Genomic DNA, 23236 nt, shown 5'->3' on the forward strand with positions numbered 1-23236 from the left:
TTATAGTCCCGTGTCGTCGTCCTGTAGAAATTTGAATTTACGATTCGCTGTAAAGACGACGACGTCGTTTATGCGCGACCGGCAAATTTTCCCGCCGTTTCTTAAGTTTGTTTTTATCTTTTGACAAGGCGAGTTGTTTAAACTAAAATGCCTAACTTCAGAGAAGCGAGAGCTTGTATAGCATACGCTTATGGAAGCAACTTTAGAAACGAACAAGAATTTGTACTTTTGTAAGACTGTCACAAGTCAACAAATCCAGAGTTTCCGTACTGGAACTACGACAGGTTCGATTTAGACGAGAAATCAAACGACAAATGCAAGGCCGAGTTTCGTTTCTACAGGGAGGACATTTATAAACTTGCTGAACAGCTACAGCTACCTGACGAGATAACAACTTAAAATGGTTTAGTTGTTGCTTCGGTACCTGCACTATGCATGTATCTCAAGCGCTTTGCCTATCCTTGTCGATATGGAGATTTGGTTTATCATTTCGCCAGACCGGTTCCTGAGATTTCCATCATTACAAACCACATAATGGACTTGATTTACGGTCGGTGGCATCATCTGCTTACAAGATACAATCACGATTTGCTCTCTCTCCTCCCAAACTTCTCCAATACGCTGAGGCGATCGAACAGGCAGGAGCTGCCTTAAACAACTGTTGGGGATTCGTAGATGGGACTATGCGTCCAGTTTGTTGGCCTAACGAAAACCAACAGCCATCTACAACGGCCATAAGCGTGTCAACTCTATCAAGTTTCAGGCTGTCGCTTTGCCTAATGGATTAGTGGGAATCTATTTGGCCCAGTTGAGGGAAGACGCCATTACAGTTTCATGCTGGCTTCCTCAGGATTCTTGCAAGAACTGCAGAGGTTTTCCAACTGTCCAGTTACTTGCCTCCCCCTTTGTGTGTACGGTGACCCCGCCTATCCGATACGAGCACATCTACAAAGGCCCTTTAAGGGTGGTGTCCTGACCCCAGCTCAACAAGATTTTAACACCTCAATGAGCACAGTCCGCTCTTCTGTGGAGTGGCTATTCGGGGACATTGTTAATTATTTTAAATTCATAGATTTAAAAAAGAACCTTAAAATCGGACATAAACAATTTGGCCTCTTACAAGATAGGACACAAAGAGTGTAAAACGCGTTATTATCAGAGTACAAATAAAGTGACGAAAACGGAAATCAAAAGCTCTGTTCAAATGTTAAGATGCACCAAAAAATGTCTTTTACTGCAGCAATACTATAGCTGCTCCAAACCTATTGTCTCTTTCCTAAAAGTTCAATAATTGCCTGAGATTGTGCTTGCTGGCTGTTAAGCATCATCTGCATGAACTGTTGGTGCTGCTGTTGCTGTTGCTGCATCTGTAACTGTTGTTGATCTCGCAGCTGAGAAAGCAGTGCCCGCTGAGTAGCCATGATAGCTTCTTGCTTTCTCTTTATCTGTACTTCCTCTTGCCTTAACTTTGATTCCCTCTCTGCTGCCTCCCTGAGGTGGTTAAGTGTGTCATTGCTTTTTTGACGTTTTTTTCGCGGTTCATCTTTTCCATTTCACTTCTTAGTCAGAACTATCCGCTCCATAGCCCTCTCCCTCATTTCCTCCCCTGACGCTTTATCTTTATCCTCCTTGTTTCGATCCTCAGCTGATTCTTTGGTCTGTTTAGCCTCTTCCTCATCTGATCTATTTCTCGATATTCCTGGGAAATTCCCGAGCCCCTATCGGCCTCTCTCTTCCTAGCCTTGCAATCCCTTTCTAGGACTTTCAAGCGGTCTCTCAAACCCTTTGGCGAAACGCGAAATTGGGTATCTTTGATGTTATTCAGAATTTTGCAAATTTCCTCTAAGCAGTTCCCCCGCTCTCTGGTGCCTGAACGGTACTTCCAAAGCTCTCAACTAAGGAGTTCGCGACCAACTATAGTGTCATGTTTCTATGACCATTTCATCTTAGACATTCTATGAAAAGATGATAAAAAATATAACTGTTACTTATAAATAATTGGGGAAAGATCAAGTGTTCAATTTAATACCAACAGGAAAATAGATGCATCAGTTGAGCTTAATTTCTATAAACGTAACTCTTACCGTTTCAAATCTTGCTTGATAAAGTACATAATGAGGATATAATGCGCTGCGTTGCATTTTTGACTCTGGGTAACTGTAAATGTAACCCTTTCTTGACAAGTTATCTATTTATGAAACCATACGGGTTGGTTGTTAGTCTCAGGAGCTGGAGAAAAAATATACAAGACAGATTAACAAAATGTGATAGCATGGCAGAAAAGAAAGCGCAGCTGTATAAAGTCGAGAAAAATTTGGATCTTAAAAGATTAGGCCGGCTATACGATCACTCAAAACAACAGACGAAAAATTGCCTTGCTCTGTAGTTGAGCTATCTAGTCCTTGTTCCTAACTGTCCACTCGAATGTTAAAAAGCAACTTTTTAGTCCTTTCAAATTCTTTGTACTCTAGAAAATGTTTTATATTTCGGTGAAGCGTGATTAAAATGAAAGATTTTTCATACAGCAATTTACTTTTCATTCATACCCTGTCGTGCTTTGACCGCTTTCAGTGTTAGTTGAACTCACAGCGTTCGCCATGACACTGGCAGTAGAAGGTCGTTTCTTAAACGAAAACAGGCACACAAAATTAAAATCAAATGTCAAGGACATGCCCCTAATGTGATACTTAAATTATCTCGCAAAAATACCCGAAGCATCGAGAGAAAACTTTGAAAACTAACCTCACGTCCTCCTGTTTCCAAGACGCCGTTATGTCGCTCTCACCAACGTCGTCGACTTTGGCGCGAAGCTGACAAGTGCTCAGAAAGGCATGCGCAGTGAGCATATCACACAATCTAACGGCGGCGTCGTGCAAAAGTCGTCGATTCGTAAGCTCCCTAATAGTGCACTTACGACGCCCTTGTTGAATGGGCCAACAAAATGCTTACACGTTCGACGTAACCTCGTTCCCAGGATCCTCTGTCCTCCTCCCTCTCTGTCAAAACGGTAAACGACATAGGCATAGCAAAAGGAGGGAGGGGTGAATAGCCTAATGGGGTAATCCTAAAGGTCACGTTGTAATTTCTAATAATAAAACAACCTAGCATGTTAAATGCCTTCAAGATTTTATATCTTCTCGACTCGTCTCAAATCCCTCCTCGGACGGAGGACCACGCGTCTTGTTGCGCTAACAACGTAACGCGGGCCTGCGCGTGTGTTGAGTCTTAAAGTATTGGTGATACTGGCAGGCGGTGTTTTCGAGTATCAAAAGTGTTAATTTACTTTTCTGAGGTCATTTTTAGGGCAGTAATGGGATAGGGTGAGGTAGTAATAGCTTGACGAAGCACAACTCGTCGGAATTACGGTCTTTTCGTCCAGAAGTCTTTTCGTCCAAAAGTATTTTCACTAAGTCTGTTCGTTTACTTGTTAAGTCTTTTCTCGAAGCAAATAAATAACTTTTATGAGAGACATGTTTCGGCATGCTTATGCCATCTTCAATCAATGAGTAAAAGAACATATAACAGACAAGTAGATGAATAAAATATTTACAGTATGATATAATACAAAAGCGGGTACTAATTACAACGTGACACCAAACATCAAAGGTGTGAACTAAAACGCTAGAAAAGTGTTATAATGTTGTAATTGCTTGTTAAGTTCAGGTTTGATCTTATTTATATAAAAAGCTTCTTTGAGTTTTAAATCAATTGAGTTGTTAGCAGAATCCAGAATTCTAAAGCAAGAAAGAAAGAACAAATACTCTCTTTCTTGCTTTAGCAAAAAGAATTCTGATAAACTGGAGAAAATTAATGAGAGATGTCTCTGTTTTGTCTTCAATGACTTTCACAACACTTATGATAGATTATTGGATTACATTAATCAATCAATCAATCAATCAATCACTTTATTTAATCACGGAATCCTTATCACCAAAAGAAAAGTTGTCTTCAAAAGAGCCGTGCTTATTAACCCTAAACATGTAGTACCTAATACTTTACAACTATGCCTTAAAAACTACAATCTATTAAGAAGAAATCTTAAAGTAAGTTTATACAATAGAAGAATAAAAGCTATTTAAGGTAGTGGCCTGCTTAGCCTCAACTGACAGACTGTTCCATGCTGCTGCAGCCCTATAACGAAAACTCATTTTGAGGGCCTCAGTATTCGGCCGCGGAATAAACAAGTTGTGTTGGGCGCCCCGTAAATTATGCCTGTGGATGGTATTTACGCTGGTGAATTTGTCAGACAGGTATTCGGGTACAAGGTTATTAGCAGCAGTTTTAAACATTAAAGATTTCAATTGTTTTGCACGTCTGTCAGTGAGGCTTTCCTATTTGAGGGCACGAAGAATCTGGGTAGATCTGACATCCCAACCAGACCCTGTTATTATACGTGCCGCCCTGTTTTGTAGTTTCTCCAGTTTTTGACTGAAGCCATTTCCGATACTTCCCCACACAGCGCTGCAATAATCGAAGTGTGGAAGAACCAGTGACTTATAAATTGTGACCAGGGTACCTTGGGGACATATCGGTCTTAGCCTCCTAAGGGCAGCAAGTACTTTAGCCGAATTTTACTGGCGACCTTGGAGATATGGGCTTCCCATGATAGTGTTTGATCCACCTGAACACCAAGACATTTGTAACTATTGACTCTTTCAATTAAGGTAAATACAAGGTTCACTAGGGAGCGAAGAGATTTTGTACCTTGTGCCTGTAAACAGACACTTCGTCTTGAGGACGTTAAGACTTAAACGGTTAGAGTCGAGCCATTGTTTCAGATTGCTCAGATCGTGGGTCAGGGATGAAAACAGCTCTTCAGGGTCATTGGAGGCAAACGTGAGATTAGTGTCATCGGCGTACATCCTCACATCTGACAGAAGGTCACAGTTGGGAAGGTCATTAATGTATAATAGAAATAGTAGGGGCCCAAGGATTGAACCTTGGGGCACCCCACAACGTATGCGACTAGTTTCAGAATTTACATTATTAAAAACTGTGACCTTTGTTCTGTCAGTGAGGTAGTCTCGAAAAAGGTTAAGGCTTACACCACTAAACCCATACAACTCCAGCTTTGACAAAAGGATCTCATGGTCAATAGTGTCGACTGCCTTTTTTAAATCTATAAACAGAATGGTATTCGTCAAACCATTGTCGATGTTGAGATATCAATTGTCTGTGATATCAATGAGAGCCGTCAGAGTATAGTACATGGGTCTAAAGCCAGACTGATATCTAGAAAGTAGGTTATTCTCATTTAAATATGAGTATACCTGATTGAAAATTGCTTTTTCAAAGAGCTTAGCTATTACAGAAAGTACAGAAATAGGCCTGTAGTTTGCTGGATCAACCCTCGAGTCAGATTTGTGAATTGGAGTTACTCTAGCACATTTCCAGTCGTTGGGAATGATTTCAGTGGAAATAACTAAATTAAATATACGAGTCAAAGAAGATGCAATGAATGTAAACGATAACTTTAGGAGGGGAGTTGGGATCCCATCAAGTCCATCAACCTTGCCCACAGGGATATCATTCACAAGTTTACACAGTTCATCAATAGTAAGTAATTTTAGCTCGAAGGTACTGTCACGAGATTCAACAAAATCACGAAAGCTGACCCGAGGGGGATTAATCAGCCCTGTTTACAAGACTGCAGAATACATGATATGTTGACTCTAACTTATCGAGCCCTGAATGGGAACACCCCTGTATATATTAAGAATCTACTCAATGAAAGAGATATTTCTTACAACCTACGTGGCCAACGTCTTCTTAATGTCCCCAGGGTTAATACTACAAACTATGGCTTACATTCTTTCCGTTATTCAGTGTGTAAACTCTAGAACTCGTTACCAAACTCACTTAGAACCGCTCCTACGACGAAGGCATTTAAACTAGCTGTAAATCGAATTGAATTTAATCGTGGTTGGCGTTCTTTCTGTAATCTAGCTTTAAAATTTTAATATCTTATTTCTATACATAATTGTTTGGTCTATTTAAATTTTATTTCTTATCTTCGAAGATTTTAGCATAGTTATTTGCTATCTGTAATTCGAAGTTTAATAAAGGTTTTCACTTCACTTCACGGCTCACGTTGATAAGTTCTTTATATAGCCTTATCTATGATATAATATAATATAATAGTTATTTATTTGCTTCGAGAAAAGACTTAACAAGTAAACGAACAGACTTAGGTGAAAATACTTTTGGACGAAAAGACTTGGACGAAAAGACTCTTGGACGAAAAGACCGGACACCGGTAGGTACAGAGACTTGTTACAGTTTCGTGGCACACCGGGATCTATTTCAATGGCTTTTTTAAGGACGTCACTGAATTAGATAACACTTGATTCTGACAATAGTTTATCTGACTTTGTTATCATCTTCGATGTAACTTCAAAAGATTTACAATGTACTTGCTCAATATCAAGCACGTGTTTCGATTATTACACAAAGTACACTTTGAAGACTGAAAAAACAAACAAATGAACAAAAAATACGCGGGCAAGTGTCCTTTTGTCTTTGAACGACTATTACTTAACTAAATATTCTATTTGCTAATTCCAGGCGGAAAATGTTTCTTTGAAGATAAGCGATTTCTTGTTAAATATTCCACATGCTAATCTTGTTCCATTGTTATTGGCTTTTTACATATTTTGTTATCCTTTGATGCAAAATTAAATGGCAGAGAAGGGGCCACCGATGAATAGAAAAGGTCCAAAAGAACAAAAGTACTTAGCCAGGTCTAACCTGTTCCACGTAACAAAGAAACTTCATTCAATGGTGTTTGAGTCCGCCACCAAAACATGTTAACAAAGGAATTATTAAAAGCGGCTTAACAAAGATACCAAGCACAAAAGAGCATTGTGAGCCATCCAAGTTTAATTAAAAGGTATGCCTCGGAGCAATTTCAATCGAGCGTCGAAATTGATCCGCTCTGTGATTGGCCCAAGGGACTCGCGCCAATGTCTACCAATCAGATGCAAAACTTAAACGAATCACGATTTGGTCGCTCGCATTTTCCCGCTCTTTAGGTAGTTTAGGTGAATTACTTTAAGTTCTCATTGGCTCTTTAAGATATTTTCCTCCTTTCTGATTGACCATTGCGATCACTTTGGTTTTGATTTTACAACACTCGATCAAAAAAGCGCCCTAACAATGACCAATTACTGCGAGCGTCTATGGTTTTCACTTTTCAAATGATACGAGCGGTACTTGAAAGCGAAGATTGAATATCATGAATAGCATAAGTATGGGAACGATTATCGGTTAAAAAACGGGTGAGAACGAACACAATGATAGCAAAAAAATTGTACATTTTACATGCAAACTGGAAAATTGGGTCTGCCTAGTCATTCTTTTTTTCTTGCACCCGGGACTGGATGGATGGATGGATAATAATCTTTAGACAGGGTGCGTTCTCACAGGAGTGGTTTTCAGAACGGCCCTGTAAGCACCCACCCAACCCACCCCAGGGGAGGACATCCATCACACAGTAATCTCGTGCGTGGGAAATTAACGTCTCCTACCCCTAAACCTGCAGGGGACGGGACCTTCATTTATTCGTCCCTATCCGAGAAGACTAGAATATCTAACCATTTCTTGATGTTACAGAAAGGAAGCATATTCTTCTCAGTTATTTTAAGACCTTGAGTGTTGGTCCGGCTGGGGCTCGAACCCTCGACCTCCCGCACAACAGTCCAGCGCTCTATCCATTGAGCTAACCGGGAGGCGGTGAACTGGACAATTTTCGACGTAAAAAGTACCACTAAATCATCATAGACATTCTCTTTGAAAATTTGCCACAAACATGTTGTCTAAACTCGTCAAATCTCTCTTGACAATGTAAACTTGGCGAGTGGTTACTCTTCTGAGGCTTTAGTAAGCTTAGTATATATTGTCTTGGTAAGCTCTGATTTGTAAAAACGCAATTTACATTTGGAGTATTGGCAACGCATTGTATCATACCGCCAAAGCAGGCTTAAATGTAGGATACATGCATTAGTTATTTGAACCAACAAAGAAAACTTTACTTTTCTACTCAGCCATTGACATTTTAGACCTGATCAGATAATTTTGACGCTCCGTCAACCTCGTTCCCAGGGCCTTTTCCCTTAGTTGGGGGTGGAGCTGGGGGTGGGGCGCGCCAGGGATATTCCGTCGCCTCACTCTCTCAAACCAAAGTGGGCATCAATAAATTAAAGTATTGATTATTTTAATAGGCTATTCACGGTGAAAAAAAAAAGTATTAAAAAACCAAGCTCTTATTGTCTTAATTTAAAGGAAACTTTCTACAACTCTTAAGATCAAATTCACGAACGCAACATTATTCTACCCTGCTGATACAAACTAGAAGCCTCCAGCTTCCTCTTTCGCTACAGAGGGTGGGAAGATGAGAGATCCTGGAAACGAGGTTGATGTGGTCCTTGATCTTATTTCAACTGCCCTCTCCTCTTGTTTCAGTTCATAGAGTCTGTAAAAATAGTTTTAAAATCAGCTTGAGAATATTTGACATCATCACTAATTTGGCTACAGTTATTTGGGTGTTGGAAGCAACGGCTTAGCGAATCACTTACCAAGTGGAACCTTTTCAAGGGGTCGACAAAGGTCCAAATCCAGGGAGTTCCGAAATGCCCACACCCAGAGCCCTTTAACCATTTACACCCTGACATCATTTTGTATATCCTCCATATTGTTCTCTATACATTTTCTAACGTGCTGACCAGGAGAATTTGCTTAACAATCAAGAGCTCCTTTAGTTGGTGATCATTTTGTTCATTCTCGTGGTCTTTGTTTGATTCAGGGATGATATTGTATGGAGAAATTGGATGCTAATCACTCTTAGGGGTCCAAGGGATAAGGACAAAGGTAAACTGTATTGTGTATAAAGGTTTCATTGTATCAGCCATTAATTGGATTTTGGCAGGAGAAAAAAATTATTTTCAGTTGATATTAGGAAACCCTCCGTCGAGGAGTTGGGTCATCTTTCAGGTTTTAAATCATTATTTTAGTTTTCTTATACTATCTGACGGCAAGAGAAGCTGTTTTTTAGCTTCTAAACAGAGCAAGTGATTTAGACTGACACGTGCGAGCTGAAGGTCACGATTGCGAGCGTGTTTGCTTATTCACGCGTGTGTTACTCGCGTTATCGCAGAGTATATGCTCTGCATTTTATCATCTGACGATTTTAGCCCACAGATAATAAAAGGGACACATGAAAAGACCCCTTCGCGGATGTTTTTTGGCCACGTCACACAGAAAGAGCGTGTTACACGACGAGGATGAGCAGAAGATTAGGATTGACGGCGAGTGAGGCCAGGAGAGTTGTGATTGGCGGAGCAGCAAGATTGGGCGGCGACCGACAGAGTGCCATTAGACATATTTTAGAGGCATCAACTGAGTATTGTTTCAATTTCCGGTAGTGGCGCCGGCTTAAATACGGTACATTAACGTAAGCTACAGACCAAGTCTGAGAACTTACTAAGTAATAATTTGGTGTCAGCTTACAGCAGGAAAGAGATTGCAGAGCTCTTAACCAACTAAGTACATTAAGAACGCGACTGAATTTTATAATTTGGTGGAGTGAATTACATGAACACGAGTGCACTGCACAATTTAGGAAGCGAGTGATGTATAAGAAGTCTTCTTTATTGCACGAGACCGTAAATGAGATAAATTTGGAAAAATTTCCGACATCACGAGTGACCATCAGTCACGAAGTACGCGAGTATTTCATGCGCTTTCTAATCTCTTAAAGATCTCTGCGAAATAACTTTGAACCCTCCTTTGTTCTCGATGAGTGCAGATTTTTCGAAACAATTTTCAGCGGTTCGAAAATGCTGTTATGTTTCTTTGTAAACCTATCATTTACTATAATCTTATAGGGCAGACGAAGGTCAATTTGCTTTTCGTAGCATTTTCATAGCGAAATCATTTTGGATATTCCGATACGGAAATTCTGTATTACAACCTATGACCTTCTTCTGCATTCGTTATCGACCAATAAGGAAAGAGATATTTTGTTGATTATATAACAAATGATCAAATCGTCATTCTGCACACAACATCGCCCATTGCTTAGCAACGAGTGCTTGTAATCACTAAAAATCTGTCCAAAAGCCTATTTTTATCTTCTTGAGCTTTACAATTTTTTTCAACCATCCGCCTTTTCAAAAGTTTCATTATATAATTTGACCTATTGACAGGTCTGTTATGAAACGTTATTAGATTTCGTTTCCGGCTTTTTGAGTTTGATATTACTCACGTACTGAATAATTTTCAAGTTGCCTTTCCCCTTTGGCTGCGACCTTTATTGATTCTTTAGGGTTTGTTGTTTATTCAAAGTACCAGCTAAAAGGAAGGAATCTTCAGCGTTTACCGGCTCGGAAACTTCTCTCACTAGTCCCCCTCTGTCGACGTCCAAGAGATTATTATACCACGTGCGAGCTCTACGTGCGTAAAACATTCTGAACTCAGGCTGTCGGAATCTATTTTCCTAGCATGAAAGATATAATGAAGAAAGAGAAGAAAAAATTTTCTGCACACTTGTGTGTGTTTGATTAAGCTTAACTAAGAGGGTCCTTGTTAGAATTAAGTCTGTCACAGTGGTAGAGTCCATTGTGATCTGCACGAAAACCCACACGCTTTCATGCGTTCGATATACGTGCTAGGAATTATTTATCAATCGTTGCAAAACTCTGCATGAAGGCTGGAGCTCAAAATTGGGTAGGTGTGCAAATCACACTACCAATACGCTAGTCTACACGTGATGATCAACGCGCTAAAACAAAAAAGAGTTCCAAAAAATTACTCACACAAAAAAAAAACAAATCAACTTATAATATATTGCACAATCCCTAATGGACTTCTAAAAAGCTTCGCATGTTGCTATTAACAAACTCGTGTCAAAAAATAGCAAACGCACTATTAGGATGGCTTCCAAGAGTAATTTTTGCCGCAAACTTGAAAATTTTGCCGAAAAGTTCTGCGCCACGTTGTACAGACTGAAAAACGATACGATTCTTTTTTTGGTGGAAACCTGCGCAACACGTGCTATGCACGACCTCTGCATGTGACACTCGAGAATAAAGCGTTATAAATTTAGTTCAGCCAAAAGATAGTATCGATTAATTTTTTGGCAGGGGAGAAATCTATCAAGCTTTTGAGAAGGATAAAAACATTTAGAGAATATTATCACAGCAAGACTAGAGAGAGGGCTTTCTGCGGGTCGCGAAACGATATTTTGTCCATCAGCAGTTTATAACTTTGTCAGCAGGGGTTTGCAAATGTATTCACGATTGACGCTAACCACGGCAAAGTTCAAGGACCGCAAACTTGTTCTAGACACTCGACGAATAATCAATATTGTCTTCCTTTCACAGGGAAAACTGTCATTGGACGCTTTGATGCCCTCATATAATTTATTCATTCAGCCTCTACTACAAAACAAGTAGCTTATCAGGTTTGAGTCGCATTTGTCTTGAAGAAGTCCTTTCCTTCAGATAGTAGCGATGGCACCTTGGGGTTATGAGAAAGATAATGGTAAGCGGAATATTCCCGCAATCACAATAATTTTGTTTCGTGTTTGCAAAAAAACAAACGCACTCGATATAAGGGGTGATAAATTTGCTGCTCGATCTAGTCGATCCAAGTAATCGTGAATTTTATTTTTTCTTGCTCTCGATCTTGCGCAAATAAACTCAATCTCGTTTTTTTGCCGACAGGTCCCGCACATTGGCACAAAGATTGTCCGATAGCCAATGGTAAGAATCAATCGCCGATCGATTTAATCAACGGTGAAGTAAAGTACGACTCCGGTCTGAAGCCCCTGACTGCGAAGTATGTTCCGTTTAGTGACGCTAAGTTTCTGAACAACGGCCATTCTGTGCAGTTCCAACCAAGTGCTGGAAATGGATCAGGTAAACAATCTTTCATTAGCATATGTACACGGCTAAATTTCTGTTTAGACACGGTACACGCTAATTTGCAAACCGCAAAGCAAAAAAACAAAGCGGCTCTCACTCTCGGCTACAAAATCCAGAGACAGAAAGCTGCAGCTCCGCTTAAATAGACAAGTTTAGGTATCAGATTAAAAGAAAAAAAGAAACTTTCGGCCTCATCTAAACATGGAATCCGCTCAATTAAGCCGTGAGCGTGTGGTTTTATTTGTTTAGTCTCCCTGGGAATATTGCACTTGAGTCAGTCTCCTCTGTGAATTTTCTTTCCCCGAGAAAACCAACCTAAAATATATATTCATTTAAACATTCGTTATGTTCTACCTAGAGAAAGATTCTTAAAAGTCAGGTCGAGTTTGTGAAACAAATCGAAGATCCGTACACGATTGGTGTTGATGGCAAATGACAGAGATCATCTGCAGTCCTTTTTTACCCGAACGGCCCTGGTGGCAGCGTATAACGAAAGCCGACGCACAATTTATTTTGACACACCCCAAACACACCCACGTCTCGACCCTGTCTCGTCCCAATCTCAAGCGTTGTTTGTCTCAAGTGATAGTGTCGTCTGCCAAACTAATCTTATTATCTCCCCAAACGAAAAAAAGCCTATCTGGAAAGGTTAGGAAATGTCCGAACGCTCTAACCATCGAAGAAATCTAATTTAAGAACAATAAAAACGGTTCTTCAACGCGTTATTTTGTATATTGTTCTGTAAGCATATTTATTCACGTAACAAGCAATATTTTTAGTGCTCAATAGTTGTCTTACGTAATTGCACTCTTACGCAAAAACTTAAAGATAGGAGCTTTCTTAATCTAAAACAGAGCGAATATTTCAATTGTTGTCAGGAAGCACTTTATTAGCCGATTTACGAACTTGAGGTAATTTTTGGCTCCGAGCAAATATCAATAGCGACTGTTCAAACCCTGTAGACTAGACCCTTGGTAATATCTCGTCCACCAAGGCTCGTTTGGAGTACCCAATACAGTCATTTTTTTCTGGATGGTGCCGTTAGGACGGCCAACTCACGATCAAAAAGGCTCGCTATATTTCACAAAACCGCAGAAATGAAAGGAGAATTGTTTCCAGTTCGATTAACATAGGTAAAACCAATGAACAAAATTACCATAAATGATTACAGGTAATGTTTATTCATCCTTAGTCTTAAAAAGAAAACGTGTTGTTATGTTATGTAATATTCCTGCACCTGATATTCACATGGTCAAATATTTTCTTTTCTAATTTTTTTTTTTTAAGCAAGCCTAAAACAGCGCAACATGAAAGCAAAAAAAAAAAAAGAAAAGAAAGAAAAACACAACAAACTACCATGTTCACTTCAACAAACAGAACCTGTACAGATTTGCACTGGAGAGAATGTATTTTAGGATTGTACTGGATAAAAATTATCCACCTGCCTAATTCATTCAAACCTCTCCAAATATATTTAATTACACTGCTCAAATATTATTGAGCTGTCATGGCATTTGTCCAAAGTTAATATTAGTTTTGACACTTTGACATTAGAACTAACTGGAGGACCATTGGCCGTTAAGTACAACTTTGAGCAATTTCATTTTCACTGGGGAAACAATGACACCGAGGGCTCAGAACACAGAGTGGATGGAAAGATGTACCCAGCCGAGGTAAACAAATTTTAAAATATTTCAGAGCCTGAGGTGAAAATTTTAAGATGATAATTTTTCATCGTATGTACTTTTTCCTTTTTATGTAAAATATCAAGAATTACACAGCCTTTTGCATTTTTTCCCTCTCAGCTCCACACTGAACTGGGCTTTCATAGTATTGAGGGAATATTACACTTTCATTCTATTGGCTCACAATTAAAGTTAGCTGTCACCCCTTGTGTTGTGAAACCCATAAAATTGGAAAATAGAACTTTATTTAACAGCTGCACCAGTAAGGTACAGCAATTGGAAGATTTGGTGTCCACAACATATTTCTATGTGATAATACAGTGTTTTATTATATGACTCTGTCTCACAAGGACTGGGAACTATCGAATTCACGAATTTGATTGGCTGACATCAACATTGAAAGTGGTCTAGATTTTCCCATCTAGACCGGTCTAGATACAAGGTACAAAGAATATAAAAAAAATTGGCATATAAGACACAGCCATATAATAAACATCTTATTAACCAAGCTAGGTCGGTCTGTATGAGAGAATCTTGACCAAGGTCAAGATTCTCTCATACAGACCCTCCTGCTCGGTTAATAACAACTAAATAAAAGTTTGGCATTTGTCTCTGGGTGGAGATGGTGGGGATGGGGAACTCCCTCATTTGGCCTTAAAATGTACCAGTATGCAACTTCCAACAGGAATTGGTCCTAGGGGCATCAAATTTCACTATTTTTAAATTTCTTGACTTTCTGGACTTCCTTGATGGGGATTATTATTTTTTTTAATTTAACCTTTAATATTTTGCCTCAATAGTTCAGATGTGACCTGAAGTCAATATCCCCCCGTCCCCACAACTGTCATTCAAATACGAATTATGCTCCTTTGTTTGTTTTAACTTTCAGTTACATTTTGTACACTGGAATTCAACAAATCCTAGTTTCAAGGATGCTGTTGGCTCTGGTGGCCCAAATGGTTTAGCTGTGTTAGGATTCTTCTTGAAGGTACTCTTTGCTAGTGTTTCCAATTTGGAATAGTGTTCTGACTGCATAAGAAAATTTATGTTGAGTTGGTGTTGTCTTTTGTAGGTTGGAGCAGAAAATGCAGCCTTGAAGCCAATCACAGACTTAATTCCTAAAGTGAAAGATGCAGTAAGTATTCTGACTTTTATAAAACTTTCTGTTCTGAACCCTTTTGACTCACTAAGAGTGACTAGCTTCTAATTCCTACTTACAATATCACCTTGCAAACACACATTAAGGTCACAAGAATAGAGGAAATGCTAATGAACTAAAGAAGCCCTTGATTGTTAAACAAATTCTCCTCACCAGCACTTAAGAAATTGTCTGAGAACAGTATGGAGAATATGCATACTGATGTTAGGGCGTGAAGGGTCAAGTTTGTGCTGATCATGTAGATACTGTAAGCTATTTGAGAGGTAAAAAACTGATGACAAATATCGTTCCAGGGAACCTCTGTCACCGTGCCCAGCAATTTCGACATGCAGGCTATTTTGCCAGCGAGTAAGTCCTGATTGTTAACCTCACAAATTTTAGTCAATCACTTATTCCAGTTTAAACATTTGATTTTGATTTCATTATATCTTGACCTGTGCATTATTTTTCAGCCCTGACAGATTACTACACCTACGATGGCTCACTGACCACTCCCCCTCTGGCTGAATGTGTCAAGTGGATTGTGTTTAAGCAACCCCTTGAAGTGTCAGCAGCCCAAGTATGTACTGTCGTTCTACAAATTTACAAAAAAAAAGCAGATTTTAAAACTTATCCATGAAATCAGGTTACACCACCTCAAACTATGACTCCAGATCAATGTATTGGATCATAAGTCCCATTGGTAGCCTTCTTCGGCTTATCAGTCAAACCTGAATAGTTCATGGTCCTATGAAAAACCAGTTTTAATAATCAAACTGATAGTTAGTGGCTTGCTAGCTGATTGTCAGTGATGTCTCAACATCCTGAGAGCTGGAAGACATCCCAGCTGATACATAAACAAACTATTGTTGTAGTGTTGCCCTCCAGCTGTGGAATGTTGGCCAACTACCAGTGGACATATTAACCTCTCTTTCCCACAACTCATTCATGGTCAAATATTTAAGTTGTAAGTATGTCTACCAAAAGATGGACATTTGATTTCCTTCTCAAAAAAAGAAAAAAAAAAGGGAACAATTTAACAAAAAATACTAATGCTCTCTGACTACAACCTAACCATTTTATGGATGAACACTTCCTTGATGAATTGCAGCTCAAGTAAGTTTTTACCCTCCTGAGCTTACTTTGTTTACTCCTTTATTTAGATGGAAGCATTCAGATCTGTGATAAACCGTGATGGAAAGCCAATGGGTGGAAATTATCGCCCACCTTGTCCCTTACATGACCGTGCAGTCAAGACTTCTTTTAAGTAAAAGAAACAGCCTCAGCCAAGTTAGGCAGTGTGTCTGAGTGCAAAGAGGATTTTTAGAATTATGTAGGAAAAATCTTTCAGAATTCATAATATTCATTGGCCCAAATGGGTCAAAGGCTTACAATTTTTTTTAAGCTCTCCATAAAATACCTGCACTATTCTGACATTGCAATTAATTTTCATTGCAAGAACTCAAATATGTAGGCTGTTTTAGGAATTCCAAACTGTTGCACTGTGCTTGTTTTTTTATCTTTGGCTTAGACTAGACTAATTTATTAGTGCGAGTGAATTTATTTAGAGTGCAGGAACAAATAAAGCCATCATTTGAAATAAATTCTGTGGGTGATTTGATTTCCTATGTTTAGTTTTGTACATGCGAGAGGGAGGAATGGCTCAAATGGGAGGAAAGAAAAATGTCAACACAAGGATATTGTTTAATTTGCCAGTAACACCTCATTTTCAGAGCTAACCTTAACTTAATTTAACTTTATTTTAAGGAGGGAAGCGCAATAACCTATTACAGTTTTCTAACCTGCGGCCCTCACACCCACCCACCCCACCCCAAGGGAGGACATCCACAACAAAGTAATCTCGTGCGTGGGAAATTAACATCTCCTACCCCTAACCCTGCAGGAGACGGGGCCTATTGGTTTATTTGTCCTTATCCTAGAAGACTAGAATATCTAGCCATTTCTTGATATTATGGAAAGGTCGCACATTCTCCTCAGTTATTTTAAGATGGTGCAGAGAATTGAAGTTTAGATCAGGGGGGAGGGTGGGGAACGAGTATAACCCTTAAACCTCTAAGGGGGACTGGCATCTAATTTCTCCCCACAGTATTGTTGCCATATCAAAAAAAAAACTATACACCGAATGCAAATATGGCATCCAATTTGAATTGCCATTGTTCTGGACTGACTAGCCTCGTCTTCACGTGGAAACAACAAAAGGATTATTACATGTGTGAGAGGCTAGTTAGTCCAGAACAATAGCAATTCAAATTGCACGCCATATTTGCATTCGGTGTATGGTAATGAGAATAAAGGAAATGATCACCAATTAAAGAAACTCTTGATTGTCAGACAATTTTTCCAAGTTGGTACAATAGCAAATGTTTATATGTAGAACAGTATGGAAATAATATGCATTGAAATCAGAGTGTAAAGGGTTAAGTATCAGACTTGGCAAGATTTCCGTATAACCCTATACTCGAATCAAAAGGCGTTTGTTCGAAATGTTATAATTTTTCGTGTTTGGATAGCTCACTATCACCTTTCAGCAAATATCAATTCACAAACCTCTTGATACATTGAAGTCGAGTACAAAGTTGAATGTCTTGGCAAGAGTACCATATAACCCCATACATTAATTATGCATTCAGTCTTTGCTCAATGAAAACGCGATAACAATAGAACTCCGCAGAGACTGGTAGTCTTTGTTTTTCAAAATTTGGATTTTTTTTATATCTTTTTTGAAACAGGGTAAATTCAGCGCGTTTTGGCTTTGCAAAACGAGAAATTTAAGGCATTTTCGAGAGGTTTTTAATTTTGAAATATAATTTAATGTTCAGTTTGGCTTTGAAAGCGTAAAATTGGCCGGAAAATAACGTTAAGTCTACGGTCAGGCTTTGAAGTTTGTCAATTCAAAGTTCAAATAAATGTTGTCTTACCTGTTCTTGTGGTTTTGATTGATTCTCTCACTATCCTTTCGTGTCCTAGTGATGAAAATTGTTCGTGAAGGCCGGTGCATACAGCGATGCAAAGAAACCTTTGTATCTAGTCTTTCTGGACTTTCATAAAGTTGGGCGATATGTTCGATAATGTTTCCAAAAGGTTGGTTTTCTTGTTGTTTTTGGAAGCTTCGAAAAAATGGGGTGAGCTGCAAATGGAATGTACCCGAACAAGCCACACCTGTACGTATCAGTCCCTACCACAGACTAATGAGAGCGAGTAACATGGTTCTTGTGAGTTGAAACGGGTCAACCGGGTATCCTGTGCAAACGCAGGCCTGCTTTCCATCCTAATGGTTACTTGCTCGGTGTGTACAACCACCCCCCCCTGCCCTAAGCTATTTTTCTTTTGGGGGTGGGGGTTGGTTACACATCGTTCCGTCGAGGACGACCGGAAGTGCAGAGAGCAACGAGTCTATTTTTATCTCATCGAGAGGTTACCAAGTAACTTCGTCACTTCTTAATATGGCGGACAGCTCTCGAAGGAAGACGTAACTTTGTCGTCTTACTTACCTTTTCTTCAACGGGATAAGGAGCCGAACACTCGTAGTTTACATATTAACATGGCGTTAGTGAAAAGGGGGGATCAGTTAAGTGTTAGTATAGTGCAACAGTCTCCCACAGAATCGAAAGGAAAACGTCATGTCAAAGTACTCGACGAAGAAACTTACGTTCAGGTAAGCGTTTTCAAAAGAGTTTAGATCGTAAGATTACTTGTCTGAATCATAAGGAAAAAAGTAAAAGTGAAGTTTTTGACTGCCTGATATGATAATCTGCCCAGTACATGTGTTTATTGGTTATTTTTACTTAATATATCTCTGCGTCGCAAGTTCACTTGAAGATTAATTTATAGATGGTTATGTTGAGTATATTTATAAATGTTTTACGTTGATTGCTACAGAATGTCTCTCTTGGGGCCTTCTTTTGAAAGTGCTAGTAATTATGAATCGCCAAAGAACTGAGTTTGTTGGTTATGTTTACATTCGTGAGCGAGACATCGATAGGTTTGACGTTGAAACATAAAAAGATATCAGGAAATAAAACAGAGTGCATTGTTTCTTTTTTTTTTTCAGCCACGACCCATACTTTATTTCTAAGTGCCTCTAAATTTTATTGGGGTGAAAATGTTTCTGTATATCGTGGTACTACTTTAAGGCAAAGCTTTAGGCCTAATCTATTATTTTTGTCATAGTTTGCTTTTATCAAATAACTTTATGCATGATGAAGTGTGGAGCATATGGAAATCTTACCACTGAGACATTTGAGAAATGGGTAGTTTAATCAGTCTTAGCACATGACCTATTTAAATTTTACACAGTCAAATAAGTTTTCAATCAATTGAGTATGAGTTAATGCATTTTGGATATGTAAAAAGCCAAATTTTTCTCTTTACAGTCTTTGAACAAAATCATACAACGGGACTTCTTCCCTGAGCTTCCAAAACTCAGAGCACAGCATGAGTACCTTGATGCTGTTGAACACAATGATGTGGAGAAGCTACGTGAAATATCAGCCAGATATCAAGTTACACAAACACCAGGTGGTACTCTGGGTGAGTAGACATGAAAATACTGAAGATGACTTCATTTTTTTCAACTATTTTTTTTGTCTGTGTTTGATGTTATAATGCATGTTTTGTTTAAGGATTGCATGAACTATTTTTGAGCATCAAGATGGTTTTATCAACTGGGTTGATAATGTAAAGAGTTCTAGGGCTGATATTTCAGGGGTTAGCCCTTTCTCAAAGTGAATAGGAATCACAATTCCTCTAGTTGCTCGACAAAGGGCTGACACTGGGAACGTCAGCTTTAGGAAGGTTGTTTCTTTTTGCCTTCAGCTACACCAGCTACATTTGACACTCCCAGTACAATTCAAGGAACACCAGCACCCTCTGGTACAATGACGTCAGATAACAGAGACGCCAGTGGTGCTCCAGTGGGAAATCACTCGGAAGGTGACAAGTCAGAGAGTAAGAACCAGGATTCTGACTTATCACTAGACAAGTTTCTGGTAAAAAACACCAGCGAAGATAATGCTTCTTTTGAACAAATCATGGACAGTGCTGCCCAGAAACATCGAGAAAAATATAAGTGGTTATATGAGAAAGAACTAGAACAGAAAGAGAGGAGAGAGAAAACACTTGCTTTACCAGCTCCTGAGGATGGTGATCAATTCAAAAATGAGGACAGACCATCGATGGTTGAGACATGGAAATACACCAACAAAAATGCTCTTATGTACTATCCTGATGGTGTTGAGCTTTCTGCTACTGAGAAAATAGAGGGAAAATTTACTAAAAGACAGCAAATACAACATGAAAATAGTAGATTTAAAAGAGATCCATTTCCAGATGATTCTTGTGATAACAAGTTGGCTGCCGCTGCTGAAGCAGCAAGTCGTTTGGCTGCAAAACAGGGCAAGGTTGGAGTGGATGGGCAGATCCAAGGTGCTGGTGAAACACCACGGGTCAATGGCTATGGTTTTGTTGCTACACCCTCGCCTGCTCCAGGTAATTAAATTTCTTTGTTTTAATTCTGTTTTTTAAGGAAGTAAGGTATTCTTGGCTGAGTTGTTCAAAGCTGGGTTAAGATAATTCAGGATTATTTTATGAAATCTGATTTTGAAATTGAAAACTTTAAAAGAAAAGTTAGTATAATTCTTTTTATCTGGAATTTGATTATTGGGTGCTCTATAAAGAATAGAGGAAATTATCCTGAAAAAGGCTTTTGAACAAAGAAATAAGGAAACCTGGATTTAAAGTTAACCCTGGGCTAGCGCTCATTGGCCTTTGAACAACTGGGCCCTGATTCTTGGATATACATTTTACCTGAGTCACTTATTTGGTAAAAAAAAAAAATGACAACAACAAAAAAAAGCAAAAAAAAAAACAACCAGAAAAAAAGTGAAAAAAAAACAACAACCGGTTATGATTGGAGAAGCAAATGATGAAAAACTGTAATCTCGAGCAAAATTGATTTTTTGCAAACTTAGGCAGAAATCAGAGTATTACAATTAGTAGACAGGTTTTTCAGTTCTTAGTGAATGAAGATTTAGTAGAGAGAATTTTTGACTGGTTGAAACAGGTTGAGTATACCTTCTATAACCAGAGATGACTCTGTACAGTAAGTTCGCAAAACAACAGCCTATAAGCTGAGCTATTTTTCTTCAGGCCTTTAAATTAAAATCAGTTCTGCAAAATTTTATGGGGTTCGTCTTACAGCTGAGGGCTGTTGAAATTTATTACAAACTTTCCTTAATTGGCAGACAGTCAACTCAGTTTCATAGAAATAATAAACAGCTTAAGTAAATCACAACAAAATAAAAGCTGTATTTAGGAATCTGTTGTGCTATTAGTTGAACAATTGTTGTGCGAAAACATTCCAAAATACTTTGATTGTACTTTGGTTCAATGTATTGTAGGTGTAGATGCATCACCACTTATGACTTGGGGTAGCATAGAAGGAACTCCTTTCCGTTTGGATGGAGGTGATACACCAATGACTGCCACCCCTGGGCCAATCTTTAAAATGCCAGAACCCAAAAAAAGAGACCAATTAGGACTGGTACTGGCTGACAAAGTCAACAGAAAACATCGTCAGAAAAGAAGAGATGCCTTAGCTAGGGCTACAGCATTGATTGGCAGGTAAGAAGATAATGTAATAAGTAATAAAATGTACAAGGAAGTAAGAAAATATTAGATTGTTATTCTTGGCATTAAACACTTGTGTTGTTGTGAATCCAACGTGGCATTCGTTTATTGATTTGTAACACCCCGACTATAGTTTTAATTTTTTTACCTAGCTTTGCAAATTTTTACGCCAATTTTTTTCTAACTTTCTTTGTTTTGAATTTATCAATATTATCCTTCATGTAGAAAATATCTAGAAAATCAGTTCAAAAAAAGAAAATTGGCATTATAAGAGCTACAAGGACTCATGTTACATTCATGTCATGTAAATATATTACTTACTAGATAGTACAAGGTTGTGGTCTAGCAGTGCCTGGCGCCTTACTTTTGTTCTTGGGTGACTAAGGAATATTTAGTTTTTTCATATAAAAGCATATGCTGGGCACCTTGTATTTCAAAGTTTCAGAGCAGTGGGTTACCTTCACTCTTTCTTAGAGCACAGCCTTGTGGTGTTATCAAGTCTTCCTGCCTTTCAGTTAACCCCCTTTGCATCCTAACATCAGTATGCATATTCTCCATACTGTTCTCTATACATTTCCAAAGGTGCTGACAAGGAGAATATATTTAGCAATCAAGATCTTCTTTGGTTAATGATCATTTCCTTTATTCTTATGATCTTAGTGTTTGATTCAGGGGTGATGTTGTAAAGAGAAATTAGATGTTAGTCACTTGTTAGGGTTAAAGGGCTAATGGAGGTGTGCTGAAACAAATTCTACAAGGCAACAATATTATGATTGAAGAGCTGTGCACTCCTGTTTCTAAATATTTTCAACTTTGTTATGCAGGAGTCCAAAAGACATGAACACTGTGGATCGCTTGGGGCAGTTGTCACCTGCTGCACAAAGGCTGGCCTCACAAAGACTTGGAATCAGAACAGGAAGTGACAAATCACTACGAGCAAGTTATACGCCATCACCATCATATCCACGATCAGCCAGCTCTACCCCTGTTCATGTACAGCAGTCCACCCCTGCGACACCAAAGGGTCACAGTGCAACACCAACACAGAGTGCATCACTTACAGATAATCTCCTCAAGTTGCCAAAGCACTGACTTTCTGTGTCTTCTGCACCTTACTTTAGCCATCTTTTCCCTAACATCAGTACACAAATTCTCCATACTGTTCCCCTTATATTCCCAATGGTACTTACAAGGAGAATTTAACAATCAAGAGGTTCTTGAATTCACAATCATTTCTTTTATTCTCATTACCTTAGTGTTTGATTCAGGGGTGATTCTGTTGGGAGAATTTAGATGCTAATCACTGGTAGGGTGTAAAGGGTTAATGACAGCCTGTTGTCAGTAATAACAGAAAATTTTAATCAGGTTTACCAGACTCCAAGGAATTTGTCACATCACTGCATTTGTTTTGCCACCCAAAACTCTCCCCTAACCTGAAGAGCAAATGACCTTGCCTTCTTCATGGTTGAGATGAAGGATTCATGAAAAAGTACTCACACAAACCACATTACCTGTTATGATAAAGAAGCAAAAACTATTTAAGAAATTAATATTGGAGGAATAAATTTAAAGCACTTTAACTGTAGTTGTTTTGCATTTGAAGAATATTTGCTGTGTCCTTGTCTGTGGTAGAAAAAGGCATCAACCCACTCGAACATCCATGATGAAATAAAAGGGAACTTAAGCAGTCAGGACGGCAACGTCAAGGAAGATTCCGATTAAAAAATGAATTTCTGCTCTTAGTTAGAATTTCAAACATGGCTGCAGGAGCTTACTGTCTCATAATGGCACCACAGCTGAACTTCAGTATGTTGTATAAAAGTAGTGTTGAGTTCCAAATGAAA

At 38.8% G+C, this 23236-nt stretch overlaps 2 protein-coding genes, 1 long non-coding RNA gene and 2 pseudogenes across 6 annotated transcripts; 3 read left to right on the forward strand and 2 right to left on the reverse strand.

Moving 5' to 3' along the window:
* The first annotated feature begins 87 nt into the window (after nucleotides 1–87).
* Nucleotides 88–1193, forward strand: LOC148717970 (uncharacterized; annotated as a pseudogene).
* Nucleotides 1093–2162, reverse strand: LOC148717971 (uncharacterized; annotated as a pseudogene).
* A 4185-nt stretch (nucleotides 2163–6347) lies between these two features.
* LOC148717972 (uncharacterized) lies at nucleotides 6348–18121 on the reverse strand. 4 transcript variants are annotated; one of them, XR_015994917.1, is made up of 3 exons: nucleotides 17684–18121; nucleotides 15401–15492; nucleotides 6348–8470 (listed from the first exon to the last, which is right to left on the reverse strand). It is a non-coding gene; the product is annotated as an uncharacterized LOC148717972 (long non-coding RNA). The 4 variants fall into 4 exon arrangements; XR_015994914.1 differs by lacking the exon at nucleotides 15401–15492; XR_015994915.1 differs by lacking the exon at nucleotides 17684–18121 and having other exon boundaries at nucleotides 15401–15665.
* Nucleotides 11148–16348, forward strand: LOC111333012 (carbonic anhydrase 2). The gene is made up of 8 exons (XM_088743884.1): nucleotides 11148–11538; nucleotides 11721–11915; nucleotides 13476–13594; nucleotides 14496–14594; nucleotides 14679–14741; nucleotides 15059–15113; nucleotides 15218–15324; nucleotides 15908–16348. Exons 1-8 carry the CDS (start codon nucleotides 11508–11510, stop codon nucleotides 16013–16015), a joined length of 777 nt encoding a protein of 258 aa, XP_088600010.1. The 5' UTR covers nucleotides 11148–11507; the 3' UTR covers nucleotides 16016–16348.
* A 57-nt stretch (nucleotides 18122–18178) lies between the features above and the next one.
* Nucleotides 18179–22972, forward strand: LOC111333035 (splicing factor ESS-2 homolog). Its single transcript, XM_022938555.2, has 5 exons — nucleotides 18179–18420; nucleotides 19139–19295; nucleotides 19581–20252; nucleotides 21164–21386; nucleotides 22217–22972. Exons 1-5 carry the CDS (start codon nucleotides 18307–18309, stop codon nucleotides 22482–22484), a joined length of 1434 nt encoding a protein of 477 aa, XP_022794290.2. The 5' UTR covers nucleotides 18179–18306; the 3' UTR covers nucleotides 22485–22972.
* The last annotated feature ends 264 nt before the right edge of the window (nucleotides 22973–23236 follow it).

Source organism: Stylophora pistillata, chromosome 13, assembly GCF_964205215.1.
Source record: "Stylophora pistillata chromosome 13, jaStyPist1.2, whole genome shotgun sequence".
Lineage (NCBI taxonomy): Eukaryota > Metazoa > Cnidaria > Anthozoa > Scleractinia > Pocilloporidae > Stylophora > Stylophora pistillata.

Bases quoted from the DNA above. Each gene is read 5' to 3' on its own strand.
- LOC111333012 (XM_088743884.1), top strand. From the start codon at position 11,508: ATGGCACCTTGGGGTTATGAGAAAGATAATG. The intron at 15,114-15,217 runs GTAAGTCCTGAT...ATTATTTTTCAG, and splicing joins GCAGGCTATTTTGCCAGCGA to CCCTGACAGATTACTACACC. The intron at 15,325-15,907 runs GTATGTACTGTC...TCCTTTATTTAG, and splicing joins TTGAAGTGTCAGCAGCCCAA to ATGGAAGCATTCAGATCTGT.
- LOC111333035 (XM_022938555.2), top strand. From the start codon at position 18,307: ATGGCGTTAGTGAAAAGGGGGGATCAGTTAAGTGTTAGTATAGTGCAA. The intron at 18,421-19,138 runs GTAAGCGTTTTC...TTCTCTTTACAG, and splicing joins ACGAAGAAACTTACGTTCAG to TCTTTGAACAAAATCATACA. The intron at 21,387-22,216 runs GTAAGAAGATAA...TTTGTTATGCAG, and splicing joins GCTACAGCATTGATTGGCAG to GAGTCCAAAAGACATGAACA.